The 15,611-nt window shown below is 41.5% G+C and overlaps 1 protein-coding gene across 4 annotated transcripts in view; it reads right to left on the bottom strand.

Annotated features, from left to right (window-relative positions):
- LOC123774033 (ribitol-5-phosphate transferase FKTN) overlaps window positions 1–15,611 on the bottom strand; it is a 75,149-nt gene that overhangs the window by 12,684 nt on the left and 46,854 nt on the right. For 3 of the 4 annotated variants that reach the window (XM_069318798.1, XM_045768140.2, XM_045768142.2), the window contains exons 2-5: window positions 8,212–8,330; window positions 7,717–8,049; window positions 5,327–5,465; window positions 1,195–1,306 (exon numbers count right to left, since the gene is read on the bottom strand). In XM_069318798.1, coding sequence (XP_069174899.1) covers window positions 1,195–1,306; window positions 5,327–5,465; window positions 7,717–8,040 — 575 coding nt within the window. In that variant the 5' untranslated portion in view covers window positions 8,041–8,049; window positions 8,212–8,330. The remainder of the gene's footprint in view (window positions 1–1,194; window positions 1,307–5,326; window positions 5,466–7,716; window positions 8,050–8,211; window positions 8,331–15,611) is intronic. The other variant, XM_045768143.2, reaches the window with a different exon arrangement.

The raw sequence follows: 15,611 nt of genomic DNA, 5'->3' as shown, positions 1-15,611 counted from the left end.
GAAGCCAAAAACCTCCAGGACGGAACCAATGGACTCAAAATGACATGGAACCAAACTCAGGAAGGAGCCGATGCCAAATCCAACTTGTACGCAGGGAGGGGGGGGTAAGAAAACCCCACCCCTTGTCCCTTGTAACAGTAAGTCCCGCTCGGAGGGTAGAAAAACGAAAGGCAGAGTCCAATGGGGCCCAAGGCCCCCATGTCAGCCCCTCCCCAACCCTGGGAACCTCCATACCAGGACCTGGAGCCAAGTCGTCCTCCAAATCCCCAGCCTCACAAGAAGAAGCCGGGGGCAGCCGGAAAGGCAGGAAGGAAGGAAGGGGGCCCACTGGAGTACCCAGGCAGAATAGAGCCAGTTGCTATAATAGGTGATAACCAGCTGTGCAGTACCCCGTGCCCCCTACCAGTGCAAACTACCCCTAACCCCAAGGTAAACAAGGGAGGAGGAAACCCCCCCCCAGCACACTCAGGTCAGTCAATCACCCAGCAGCAAAAGGTGAAATAGAGGTAGACCCCAAGGTAACTTGTGGAAGATGGTCCCAAGCCCTTTGGGCTTGGGACCTTACAGGGCACTTAAGGAAGGGAACCATGCAGCCCATGCAGCCCGAGTACCAGTGAAGATTACTCCCAGCTCACACACCACCCTAAAGATAGCACTAAACACAAGGCACAGCATCGAGACAAGAAACAGGAGCTGGAATCACACTCAGCCTCAATCACATCAGCCAAGAACTAAGGTGTGGGTAGCCAGTGTGAGGGGTCTGGGGCTCCCCCTTTCCCCTCTCTGGGAAGGGGGAAGCTGCACAGACGGCGGCGCAGCAACATGCTAACATCATGCTTGTTTGCTTGTTTTTTCTTTAGGGAGCTCTGTCCACTCGTTTGACTTTTAATGATAGTTTCAACCAGAATACAGGTTTGTTTTGGGATGTTTACCTTTCTGGGTGCCTGAACTGGTCGATGGCAGACATACAATGCTCCAAATCACATGTGCATTTCTCCTTGTGCCTCTCTGAGGGGGGGGGGGCCATGTTCTGGCTTGTGGTCCCCGGTAGGCCTAAGCACTCCATTCACACTGACTGATGCCAAAGTCTAATAGTTCTATATCAGCCTGGATAAGCTCCGGGGAGTCGATGGGGGCTCCCCACAGAAAAGTTCATAAACAACACAGCACATACAATATGTATAATGTACGTACCGCTCATATGCACGATCAAACTTCATCTGATTCCAGGCATCCTTTGTTATATACTGCTTAACCTGGGCAACATTATGGGGAGGCCCTTCCAAAGCATACTGTCTTAAGAAACCTGCAAAAAAAGATTGCACTGTAAAAATTCTAAAAATATACAGGGCTGTATCTACATGCAGTAAATATCATGTAATATTCATCAAGTAGGATACCCACATAAAGACATGCCTCCTTGTCACCCTATACTTCCAAAATTCTAAATGGTTCAGTATTATAAAAGCAGCAAGCCATGTGCTGCAATACAGTACTATACAAATGCTGCATTAAACATAAAAATCAAATATAATCCTTTTAACCTATCCATACATAAGATTTTAACCCCTGCACTGCACACCTGTTCATTCTCGCAAATTTAATAAGTCAATATTGACTTATTAAATATGTGCATAGGTGACATACTTAACATAATAGATACCCTTAAAAAGATTCATAGAAAACACCGACCTTACCTAACCTTGTTAGTATCTTAAGATAAGCATCTTATTGCTTCGTAATTACAATTATTACCTAACCTATAATAGGTATAGGTTAAGTAATAATTGTAATTACGAAGCAATAAGATGCTTATCTTAAGATACTAACAAGGTTAGGTAAGGTCGGTGTTTTCTATGAATCTTTTTAGGGGTATCTATTATGTTTAGTATATCACCTATGCACGTAGTTGATAAGTCAATATTGACTTTACGAATTTGCGAGAACGGGTTGCACCTGTTACATGTGACAACCCTCTGGTGCACAAGAACAAAATTCATTCCAAATTTTTTTTTCATTCTAATATTGTTAAAATGAGTTCATTGATTATGGAGGAGGGAAAAATCGTAATTCTTTGGCCGTAGCGAAGCAAAGAAGTCTTATGATGACATCACCAATTCAAAATCACTTCTGCAGCAAATGCCCTGGGCAAGTCGCACGGGCAATTCAAGCAGAGTTCCCAGGAATATTTATTTTCTGTTTTATTTCAATGACATTGACAGTATTTTACTACATTTTTGCACTGATATGGTGCACCAGGGTTTCATAATCGTTACTGATACTATAGTGTAAAACGTACAAAACACCAATGCACACACATTCACCTACTTAAATACTTAGATCAAATAATGACATTTCTCTCCTTCATGACTTTACTGTGCCACATAATCCAGTTTGATGGTCAAGTAGGAACCTAGTTAGCATGGGGCTGGTATAGTAATTGTCTGTATATTAAGTGTGATCCCTTGATCAGTGGAGCCATCAGCGTTTTTACTACAGTGCCTGAAAACACCTGAGAATCATTATTGGGAATGTGTGTGTCTGTACCAGAATAAAGTATCATGTCTATCACCATTTCTATTTCACAATCACATAGAAGAAAGAATTTGAGTCCAAATCTGTGGTGTTTGGAGGGAATATATTGCTTGAAAGCAAGATATCCCTTGTACAAAAAAATATAGATTTGCTCCTCCCTTTCTGGAGGAGCCAATCTGCAAGTCCTTCGCACATACTATGTACAGGCAGTCAGATCAGTGATCGATTATGCCGCACCTGCACTCACAAATCTATCACACCAACAGTGGAAAAAGCTTGAAGTTGCCCAAAACAATGCTATGGGAGCCGCACTGGGAGCCCCCATGTGAACCAGGCTTGAAACTCTTAGACTGGAGACGGGTTTGCCCTCTCTACAAGAAAGAATATCACAAAGGACAGCTACAATTATCAGTAAGATAATTATTTCTTCTGATCCAATCCCAGTACGGCAGGCCTTGGTGGTTGGACTAGGCCAAAACAATGGAAACTCTTGGGCTGCAAGAGCAGGAAAAGTCGTAAACAGACTACATTTAAAAAGCATGATTCTTGATAGAGAGGGTGATCATCCACACCCAAATTACACTCCTTCTGCACCGTGGGAAGAGCCTACTTTCAAAATAGTAATGGAAAGTCTCCCAATGAAAAAGGCTGCCTATGATCCGACAATCCTAAGGTGCATAATAGAAGAGCAAATGTATAGCACAGCAGTTGCAGGAGCCACCCACATCTTCACAGACGGATCGGTGGACACAGAATATGAGAGTGCTGGCGCTGCTCTTTGCACAGCCAGTGTACAGGCATATTGGAGACTGGGAGGACTAGTATCATCAACCCAAACTGAGCTGTTTGCCATACAACAGGCATTTGCATATGTGATTGCACAAAACACTCAAAATGCAATCATACACACAGACTCAAAAGCTGCACTTCAAATACTAGGACAAAAACTGTGGAAGGATAACGTGGAAATAATTACCACCATTTTGTATCTTGGAGCAGTCGCTAAAGGCAAAGGACTCAACATAACCTTAAACTGGATCCCATCCCATGTTGGAATCCCATTAAATGAAAAAGCTGATGAAATTGCTAAATTGGCAACTCATCATCCAATGATACATAAAACAATTCAACCCAGCCTAGAGAACATAAAAAACATCATCACCAAAAAACTCTCACATCTCAACAAAGCCTACCTACACCAGAGAGTAGCTGAAGGTTCGCCATCTGCAACATGGTATCTTCAGGCAACCAAATTAGAAAGGTTAAATATCCCAAAAGGAATCCACAGGAAAATAGCAGTTAGGTTATATAGACTACATCTAAGTTACAGATGCAACTGGGAGATTGGTGAACCCCCAACAGAGAGTGCATCTTCTGCCAAACTGTCACAGAAAAGCCATTACTTCACTATCTTCTGGAATGTGAAGCAACCAACGACCTTAGAAGAGCTTTAAGAGTTCCTGAATCTTGCAGTGGCCACCCTGAAGCCATCAACACAGCCACTCTCCTGGTCAACAAAGGTGTCCAGCAGCTGGACACCCTCATAAAGACTGTGAAGCAGTATCCTCCCCCGCGATAACAGCTAGATGGTTAAATGCAACCTCAGAATACTGAAAAAAAAAAAATTTGTACCACTTATGGGCTATTCATGCCCGTGCCACCTCTTGGGTGGCTTAATCTTTATCAATCAATCTTCCTCATCACAATCGACTTGAGAATGGTCCAGGACCGAAACGTCGTCATCCCTTCACCTTCTAGTGTGTGGTCTGGTCAACCCCTTCCATGTTTTCCAGTTTCCAGATCAACCTTTTATGTGGAACTCCGTCAAAAGCCTCTTTTTTTAGGTCCAGATAGTTGCAGTCAACCCAACCATCTCTTTCCTGTAAAATCTCTGTGGCTCGATCATAGAAACTGAGTAAATTCGTTACACAGGATTTTCCAGATCGAAAACCATACTCACAGTCTGATATTATATCGTTTCTCTCCAGGCGTTCTACCCATTTAGTTTTAATTATTTTTTCCAATATTTTGACCATTACACTTGTCAACCATACTGATCTATAATCGAGAGGGGTCTTCCCTGCCGCCACTTTTGTAGATTGGAACTATGTTAGCCTTTTTTCACGTGTCTGCTACAACTCCTGTACACAGGGATGCCTGAAACTCCATTCACTTGACTGACACCACAATCTAATACATTCATATCAGCCCAGATAACCCCAGGGAGCCAAAGGGGCTCCCTCCAGAAAATATATTTAATGCTACCTGATTATATCAAATGATACCTGATTAACCAGGCTGTGACTCATATGTCAGGCTGTCTAACAGCCTAGTTGACCACTCACCAACCAGGAGACCTGGTCAGAGACCGAGTCACGGGAATACTGATCCTCGGAATCATCGACAGGTATACGATTCCCTAGTCTGCCTTGCTGGCGATCAAAATTTGATAATGTCATTGGGACTTCATCGCTTCACCACACCATAAGACACAATTTTATGTAATTTTCCAATGATGACAGACATTTGAACAACATAGGAAGATAAAATAATTTTTTAAATTTTTGTTTCTTGTGCATACAAAAAGTACCTACCTCCTTGCAGCACAGGGGTCAGGCATTTCACAACAGATTACAGAATTTCTCTCGTATAGTAGAATGCAGAAATCACTACAAAAAACATGACAACTACAAAGTATCCTTATGTATTATAATTAAGAGAGCTATCAACTGCCTCTTGGCGACATAGAATGATGCTTTTAATTTGTTTAAACGTAAAAGCAAAAACTGACCAGAGGACTGCAGATGAAGCACCACCAAATGTAGTGGAGATCCATGCCTCATCAAGAACACATGTGACTGCTGACCCTCAGGACTCTCAAAGAGTATAATGGTGAAGCCTAGTTGAGCAAGGCGTGACAGAAATGTTGGCTGCAATAGTAAAAGCCAGCGTTTAATGTAATGAAACGCCATTTTCTGGGCGAGTCCTGGAGGCTCCCCGGAGCTATCCAGACTGAATGGATATGTATATCTTTCTGGTATCAGTCAATGTATGGAGTTCTTGCCTACCGGGGACCACAAGCTAGAACCTGGCACCCTCTAGAAAGGCACAAGGAGCAATGGCCTATAGAGACCCCCCCCCCTGTGGTTGGGAGCATTCTATGTCTGCCGTCGACCGGGACAGGCACCAAGAGAGGTAGGCGCCCAAAAACCCCTATTCTGGTGAAACTATTGCGACCGAGGGCCGAACAAGTGGACAGAACTCCCTAAACAAAAATTTGCAAACTAGCATGATGTCATCATGTCGCCGCGCCACTGTCTGTGCAACCCCCCGTCCCTGGGAGGGGGAAGTGGGAGCCCTAGACCCACTCGCCGGTGACCCAACCTTCAGTTCTTAGGCTGGATGTCAAAAAGCGCGAAAAACACCGCCGACCGGAGGGAGGGAGGGATGTTGGGGAGCCTCCGGGACTTGCCCCAAAAATGCCGTTTCATTACATTCAACGCTGGTTTTCTGGGGGGAGCCCCGTCGGCTTCCCGGAGCTACCTCACCACAGATAAGAAAAAGAAGGAAGGATCCGGGAGGTGGACGCCACGTGCCCTAACATAAAAACAAGATCACAGACGAAACGAAAAGTCCTTACAGACAACCCGGGAGACCCGAACCCCAGAACAGGAAGGAAGGAAGAGAACACCGATGAACCTCAACCGAACAACAGAGGAAGCACCCCCCGGCCAGACCAACAGAGCAGCAACCCAAGGACCCCTCCGGAAAACAGCAGACCCAAACGCCACCTGAAAAAGAGAATGCAATAAACGAACAACCAATGACGAGGACCAAATGAGGCAGAAAAACATGGGCGCCGGAGAAGAGCCGGAAACTCCAACCTGCCCCTAGAGGTCACCATCAACGGAAGAAGGAGACCTGAAAAAACAAAACAAAAACACACCAGAACCGAAGGGATCATGACAAACCAAGGAGAAGAAAGAAAATGACCACCCAGGTCAATGACCAGGACGGCACCGGAAGTGCTAGAGCTGGCCGGAGGTGAAACAACGCCCATGACAGCAAGCGGAATATAGCAGAAGGAACAGCAACACCGAACTCAAGCTGGTGCGGCTCTGCCAGCACCACCCAAGAGAGGCAACAGTACACGGCACCAGACAACGGTCCCGGAACAACCCTGAAGGGAAAGACAAGACAGGAAAACTACACAATGCTACTGAGATGAAGCACGCAGGAGGGAGACCAACAACGAAGCCACTAGTGCCCATCCATGGGTTCGGTTTCATACCCATCCATGGGATCCATGGGTTCGGTTTCCTGGTGAACTGGAGGCCTACCTTGAGGTTACCTTGAGGTGCTTCCGGGGCTTAGCGTCCCCGCGGCCCGGTCGTCGACCAGGCCTCCTGGTTGCCGGACTGATCAACCAAGCTGTTGGACGCGGCTGCTCGCAGCCTGACGTATGAGTCACAGCCTGGTTGATCAGGTATCATCTGTTTCCGTTCCATCTGTTTCTGTCCCGGGTTCGGACCTGGCTGGGTTTTGTTTAGGGCTCTTGGGCCGCTCCTTGTCTTTCCCTCCAGAAGCGTTGCTGCAGCTGTGGTCCCACCTTCGGCTGTTTATGCTAGGCAGCCGGTGCGGTGAGGTCCGGGGCCACCCCCCTTCTCTCCTTCTCGAGGCGGGGAGGGCTGCACGGACGATCAGCGTGGCAGTAAAGAGCGATGTTTGCTTGTTTCCTTGGGATTGTAGGGAGTTTCTACCTCTCTGTTCGTTTTTTTGTTAAATTTTTACCATGTGGGGTTTGTTTTGTTATGCCTACCTTTCTGGGTGCCTAACCCCGGTCGATGGCAGATAAAAACCCCTACCACAAGGGGAGATTTTTCCAGGGGCCATTGCTCCCTGAAACCTCTCTGAAGGGGCCAGGTTCTGGCGCTGGTCCCTGGTAGGTCTGAACTCCTTAGCTAATGTCCCGGTCTAATATAACATACATTAGCCCAATAAACTCCAGGGAGCCTCCGGGGATCACCCAGGAAATGGCATTTCATTACATTCAATGCTGGTTTTATGGCTGCTCAATTATTACTGTGCATACATACATATAAACATTTTCTATAATATAACAAATACTGTTCAAAACAAATACATTATTATATAGATAATAAAAGTAATGTAAATTGTTACCTTGTCCCTGAGCTGAGCAGCAGTAACCGCAAAAGTGAGTGGGCCTATGACGTGACACAAAAAGATACACACACCAGGTGCAGCTACATGTGAATTGCTGCTCCATGCATTAAGAATAACTGGATCAAAGAGAAGAGTTGTGACAGCAGCATCTTCTCCAGCACGCAATAACTGACGAACATCGTCTACGTGCAGAGATCTTTGAAAGTTGGTATTGGGTGTGGACAGCCAGATATGAAGATAAATCTGGTCTAAAAGTATAATACCAACCACAATGCCCACACCCAAAAACACTTTCTTCCTCATATTTCTAATGCCCCACATCCTGAATGTCTGAAGTGTAAAAATCGAAGACTATATATAGTATAGTACATTCAGTTAATGAAGCTTACAAAAAATTTATATTCTGGATGGTACAAATATATTGTCATACAGTATACCACTATTACAACAATAAATCACAAACAAAATATAGCAATGAGTGTAATGACATACCTCTTGCTGAATGGTCCCTCAGTAGGGTGAAGTCACTTGTACAGTACTCATTTCGTCGCAGGTCCTTAGACATCAGTGGTTTAAATAATCATTATTTCCTGCCTCTTTCACCAGAGCATCTGCATATATATACCACAATGACATATTAATATGGAAGATATCCATACATGAATATTTGAGAAACGTATTTGTGATCAACATTTTTACACAAAGGTGCATGCTCCTAACTCGAATCATAAGGAAAATAATATTACCATCATCAAAATAAAGATGCATAAAGTTAAAACAATTTTCCTTTCGGTCAAATGTAAGCTCATACAAGTCAAGGATAACAGAATGGTAGACACCTAATAGGAGTAATACTCAAATGTCACTCCTATTTTCAAAAAGGCAGAAAGAGCTCAGCAGAAAACTACCATCCAATCAGCTTTACATCACACATTTGCAAGCTCATGAAGAGAATTCTAAGAGAAAGAATCATTTACCATCTCAGTGAACAATCTTATTTACCATCTTGGTGAACAATCTTATTTACCATCTCGGTGAACAATCTTGTAAAATCGATGCAACATGGGTTTGTTAACGCTATCACTCACCCGACACACGCGTGGTCAACTTAGAGGTCATGGACCCAATGTGCGGGTGAGCGTGCGGGCGAGCGTGCGGGCAAGCGCACGGTGACGCCTAAATGTGTATACTCGTTTCAGCTTTCTCACCTTAATTCTCGTGCTACGTCGTTCGTTTTGGTGTCATTGTGTTTGCAATTAAATTCCCTACAGGTGTGTATGAATAATGCCCAAAAGCCTAGCGTGACTCCCAACAGCAAAGCCTAAAGTCGGCAAAAATTACCCGTGAGCGCACAAAATCAGTAAAATGTGTATACTCGCTCCATTTTTCTCACCATAATTCTCGTGCTACGTCGCTCGTTTTGGTATCATTGTGTTCACAATTAAATTCCCTACAGATGTGTATGAATATAATGTCCAAAAGCCTGGCGAGACTCCCCGCTGCAAAGCCTAAAGTTACCCGTGAACGAGCACCAATTTGTACACTGCAACCTAATGTGTAAACTCGTTAAGTTTAATAACATCAATTTTCGTGTGACGTCTTTCATTTTGGTATCAAATTGTTCGCAATAAAAAGGTGTGCATTATAAAACTAGTCCCATAATAATAGAGTAATAACTGTAATTTTAACAAATATTTTAATTCTGGAAGCTCATCATCACAAAATTATTTATATCTTTCCAGTGTTCTGACATAAATTTTTGTGTTACATCTTTCATTTTGATATCAAATTGTTCACAACGTAAAGGAGCGCATTTTAAAACTAGTCCCAACATAATAGGACAATAAATATAATTTTACCAAATATTTTAATATTTTGACCAAAAATCTATTTATAATCTTTCAAGTGTTCGGACATCAAGTTTCATGTTATATCTTTCATTTTGGTATCAAATTGTGTGCATTCTAAAGGCGCTTATTTTGATACTATCCCGAGGTCAATCGGATAAAAAATGAATTTTATACAAATATTTTTGTAGTGGACGCAAGTCATGTCCAAAGTTTGGATTCAAGAGAAAAAAATTGGACGAAAGTCAGGTCCAAAGTTTGCGATACTGTTAAAAATAGATCCTGCTTTACAAACCTGCTCAAATTTTTGGAAATGGTAACCAACTATTCAGACAAAGGACTTCCAGTAGTAGTAGTAGTTTACATGGATATTTAAAGCATTTGATAAGGTACCACCTGAAAGACTAGCAAAGAAATTACAGACACATGGAATAAATGGTAGAATACTAGAATGGATAAAACAATGGTTAAAACAAAGAAAGCAGAACCAATGCCGAAAGTATCTCATGAGTGACCGAGCCTACCTAGCCAAACCTGTTCCAAGTTGCTTACTCTTTGTTGGTTAAAAAATGCTCTCTCATTCATACAAGTTCCTAACTTCTCAGTAATGTTTCCATGTATTTACGTAAACATCTACCTCAGCGTCTTAGCAAAAGCCTACTCGTTTATTCATTGATATTATTACATCTATTTCCGTTAAGTTTAATGGCAATTTAATTAAGATGAATTACCAATTAGAATTAAGAATATATTAATTTTATGATCATAATTTTATAGTTAATGATCATTAAGATTATATTAATCAGTGTTAATTAATTAAGACTAATTTTTTATTAAATCCATACCCTTTGCATTTCATCAACTGTGCCTACTCTCAAGCAAAATGCAATTTCTTTCATCCAAAACCTGCTTCCAACACTAGTAGCACTGTACTATGCCTTCCCTTCATATTTGAACTCAAAACTTTTACCAATACCTTTCGTCCTCTTGACATAAAGTTTGCCTTTCGACAAACTAACACACTTCGTAGCAATCTAGTTCACACTGCTCCTCCTGCTTCTAATGCTGCTGGTGTCTGCTCTATTTCCTGTTCGTCTTGTCCTCTCCAATACTTTGGCGAAACTGGCCATACACTGAATGACAGACTTAAAGAACACGAGAAGTGTTAAGTCTGCAGACACTAACAATGCTCTCTTCTGTCATGTGAGGGATTCCAATCATCCTATTGATTGTTCTTCCTCCAAAATAATCTTTCCTGCCTCTACTGTACACAGGCGCCATCTTGTTGAATCGGCTCTAATACACAATGTACTCAACATGAACTTGAGTTCTGGCTTTGTTGCTGTGGACTCTTCCCTTTCACAGTATATACTTAAATGCTCTAATTTTTCTAACAAACGTGACCTAACATAAGCTTACCCTTCCATTTATCTTTCTTTCTCTTTCTTTTTCTTTCTCTCTTTTCTGTTCATTGTTTTCTTTACGTTCCCTTACTATCCTCTTCTTATTCCTATTACTATCTCCTCATTCGGTGGTTATAATAGGAGCTGCCTCGTATGGCCAATAGGCCCTCTGCAGTTCTTATTCCTACTACTATCTCCTCTACTACACTTTGCTCCTTACCTCTCTCTAGCCTATTTATTGCCTGCATCTACTTCCTCATCACAATCAACTTGAGAATGGTCCAAGACGGACCGAAACGTCGTCGTCCCTTCACCTTCTAGTATGTGGTCTGGTCAACTTACTTTAGCCACGTTATTGTGACTCATCGCCTGCATACCTGCTTGATACCTGCTTGATGGGGTTCTGGGAGTTCTTCTACTCCCCAAGCCCGGCTCGAGGCCAGGCTCGACTTGTGAGAGTTTGGTCCACCAGGCTGTTGCTTGGAGCGGCCCGCAGGGCCACATACCCACCACAGCCCGGTTGATCCGGAACTTCTCTTAGAAAACAGTCCAGTTTTCTCTTGAAGATGCCCATGGTTGTTCTGGCAATATTTCTTTTAGTCGCTGGGAGGACGCTGAACAACCGCGGACCTCTGATGTTTATACAGTGCTCTCTGATTGTGCCTATGGCACCTCTGCTCTTCACTGGTTCAATCTTGCATTTTCTTCCATATCGTTCACTCCAGTACGCTGAGAATTGAGAATTGATGCATGAGAATTCCGGGTTCAAATCCCGGGTGGGAATTAAATGGTTGGGCACATTTCCTTTCACCGAATGCCTCTGTTCACCTAACAGTAAGTAGGTACTCGGAAGTTAGTCAGCTTGTTTTGGGGTTGCACCTGGGCAGGATCAGTAATTCGGCCTTTGGGGAGGCCTCGATAAAAGCCAAACGTGTGAATACACTCTGGCTTGCTGTCCCCCCCAACACAATGAATTATTATTTATTTATTTATTTATGCATATACAAGAAGGTACATTGGGAATGTGAGGATACATAATATGGTAATTACAATCTTGTAAAGCCACTAGTACGTGCAGTGTTTCGGGCAGGTCCTTAATCTAAGAAAATTTTAAGTAGGTAAATACTTGCAAAATTTATAAAAAAAAATGATAAGTTACATGGCAAGAAAAAAAAAAAAGATGAAAGAAAATTGTAGGTACAGTATATTAAAGCACATAGGTAGCTAAGATTGATTGCAATGACAGCTTGAATGGTAGTTGACAAAAATTGGTAGGCACAATACAGCATATGGCTAGTACATAAAAGAAGACAGCAATGAACACAATGATAAGGTTGTTTGGGTTAAATACATAAAAATTAGGAGATTGGGTAACACTAGGTACAGAGCAAATTTAAAGCTCAGTGTAGGAAACTAAGAAGATGAAATTAGTTACTTTTTAGTTTTGCTTTTAAATAAGGCAAAAGTTTTACAGTTTTTCAATTCACTAGGGAGTGAGTTCCATAGACTAGGTCCCTTAATTTGCATAGTGTTTACACAGATTAAGTTTGACCCTGGGGATATCAAAGATATATTTATTTCTGGTGTGGTGATAATGGGTCCTATTACATCTGTCCAGGGAGAGTTTCAGAGCATGGTTTGCATTTAAGAACAGGGTTTTGTAAATGTAGTTGACACAAGAGAATGTGTGGAGGGAGTTAATATTTAGCAAGTTTAGGGATTTAAACAAGGGAGCCGAGTGTTGTCTGAAAGCAGAGTTAGTTATTATTCTGATAGCAGATTTTTGCTGCGTGATGATGGGCTTAAGGTGGTTTGCAGTGGTAGACCCCCATGCACAGATACCATAATTAAGATAGGGGTAGATTAGTGCATAATATAGTGAGTGGGGAGCAGAGTTAGGAACATAATATCTGATTTTGGAGAGTATACCAACTGTCTTAGAGACTTTCTTAGTTATGTGTTGAATGTGGGTGCTGAAGTCGAGTCTCTTGTCTAGGAATAGGCCAAGAAACTTGCCATCATTTTTATTACTGATGTTAGTGTTGTCTATCTGTAGCTGAATTGCATTTGATGATTTGCTTCCAAATAAGATGTAGTAAGTCTTTTTGATGTTTAACGTTAATTTGTTCGTTGACATCCATAAGTGGACTTTTTTTAATTCATTATTCACAACATTATTTAGTGTATGTGGGTTGAGGTCTGAATAGATAAGGGTAGTATCATCAGCAAACAATATAGGTTTGAGAATATTAGAGACATTAGGCAGATCGTTTATATATATAAGAAATAGAAGAGGTCCTAAGATACTGCCCTGTGGCACTCCAACGGTAATTGGTAGAGTGGAAGTTGTATCATTGATGGTTACATATTGGTGTCTGTCACTAAGATAGGATTGGATGTAGTCAAGGGCAAGGCCTCGGATTCCATAATGCTGGAGTTTAAGTAAGAGGTAGTTGTGATTAACAGTATCAAAGGCTTTTCTTAGGTCAATGAAGAGTCCAATCGGAAACTCATTTTTGTCAAGGGCTGAGTAGATTACGTCAAGGAGACTAATGATTGCATCGTTGGTGCTCTTTTGGGACCGGAAGCCAAACTGGCAGGGGCTGAGTATGTCGAATTTTACGAGGTAGGAATAGAGCTGTTTGTAAATAATTTTTTCAAATATTTTTGATAGAATGGGTAGATTTGATATCGGTCTATAATTGTTTATATCCGCCGGATTGCCTCCTTTATGGACTGGCGTTACTCTTGCTTTTTTGAGGATATCAGGGAAGGTGTGACACTCTATAGATTTGTTGAACAGTAGGGCTATGGGTGGGGCAAGGGCATGAGAGGCTCTCTTGTATACAATGGATGGAATTTCACTGGTGTTCCCTGCCTTCCCTTTTTATTATAAAAGAAAATGTTTATTACATATAAATATATATAAAAAAACCTAATAATTGCACCAGAGGTGGTACCCCCCTATAAATAAATATCCTGCAATAAACTCCTTGGTGAATCTGATTCCTTTGACATCACTTATCTTTTGTCTTTTTGCTGTCGTATCGACATCTTGAATGGTATCTATCAATCAATGTTTATTCAAAAGAATGTGTACAAGGAACATAAGAGTAAAGAGTAATGTACAATTGTAGAAACAGGAATTGCACATACTATTTAAGCCACTATTACGCAAAGCATTCCTAGAACCCTTTAAATATCTCCTAATAGATGGTCCTATTATGTCTTCTGTGCTTGTTGTTTTCTATTGAAAATAATTTGTCTCACACAAATACGCATGCTTGGGCGACAATTAAGGGGCATTCTAAATGGTACAACTAGATGAATGTGACAGAAATAGTAGTAAGTTTTTGTGGTCTCAAATCCCACCCAATTCTTAAAGCCACCAAAGTGTACAGGAGGCTGATATGCCAGCTCTCAATAGACAACATATCTGGGATAAATCGCTCAACAACAGTGGCGCATAAATCGCTAAATTCCTACGGCATCACCTGCCATATAATTTTTGTCTGATTTTGTTATAAAATAGTACTATTTCTGAGTATTAATATTGTTTTCCTCCTTTTGATATCCAACACCATTATTATAGTGTGTAAATACACAACATTTCTTCACTACTTATGTAATGCTAAGGGGCTTTGAGTAATTTTACGGACCAGCTGTGGCTGTTGTTACTGCAGCAATGTCTGCTGACAAGGGTTGGGTCTTGTGTTGATGGGGTCTTTCTTCTTCCTCTTTGCAATGCAACTAGGTGAGTATGTGCAGTTTGCAAGAAGGTTTTTCCTTTCAACGATTGCACGAGTGATTGATAATGTTGAAAAACGCGTAGCTCACAGTGGCACATCAATGTTCATAATTTGGCAGAGTTTGAAAGTTATCAAGGGCGTCTATTTGTGTGAGGATAATGACAAAAATAAACATGAGTGGAACGTGACTCAGAATGGCAAAGGTGAGTTGTGTTGATGGTGGTAGCAGTGTTACTGTGTTATGGAAAGCATGTGGTTTAGTCAAGAGACTGAGTTTGTGAGTTTAAGTATATTTGGGAGTCAGTCCCAACTTGGAATAGGTTAGATTATGTTAAGTAACGTACGGTTAGTGTCTATAAGGTTATGTTAGGTTGGGGTAGAGTAGATTAAGATTTATAAATAAATAAATAAATAAATAAATATGTTTATTCAGGTAAGGTACATACATACAAGTGATGTTACATTAATGGATTGATATATAGATAGAGCTAGTACATACAATGCCTAAAGCCACTATTACGCAATGCGTTTCGGGCAAGAAAAACATTAATATCTAGAACTTAATACTAATTGAGCATAAAGAATAAAAAGTGTTGAGAACAAATACAAATAAAGATAAAAAAAAAGGGGGGAACATGACTGAAAAAGCAGCACAAATACAATAGGTTGACAGTGTTGATTAAAAAAAAATAACAGACATGGGTTGACAATAGAGGAGTGAGGTAGGTTACAGGGAATTTATTAGGTAGTGTTTAGTTTTTATCTTAAACTGGTTGAGAGAGGTACAGTCTTTAACATGGTTGGGAAGGTCATTCCACATTCTGGGTCCCTTGATTTGTAGAGCATTTCTAGTTTGATTAAGTCGTACTCTAGGAATATCAAAACTGTATTTA

Source organism: Procambarus clarkii, chromosome 91, assembly GCF_040958095.1.
Source record: "Procambarus clarkii isolate CNS0578487 chromosome 91, FALCON_Pclarkii_2.0, whole genome shotgun sequence".
NCBI classification, from domain to species: Eukaryota; Metazoa; Arthropoda; class Malacostraca; order Decapoda; family Cambaridae; genus Procambarus; species Procambarus clarkii.
Note: the sequence above shows the minus strand (reverse complement) of the source record. Positions and strands in the feature narration are given on the sequence as shown.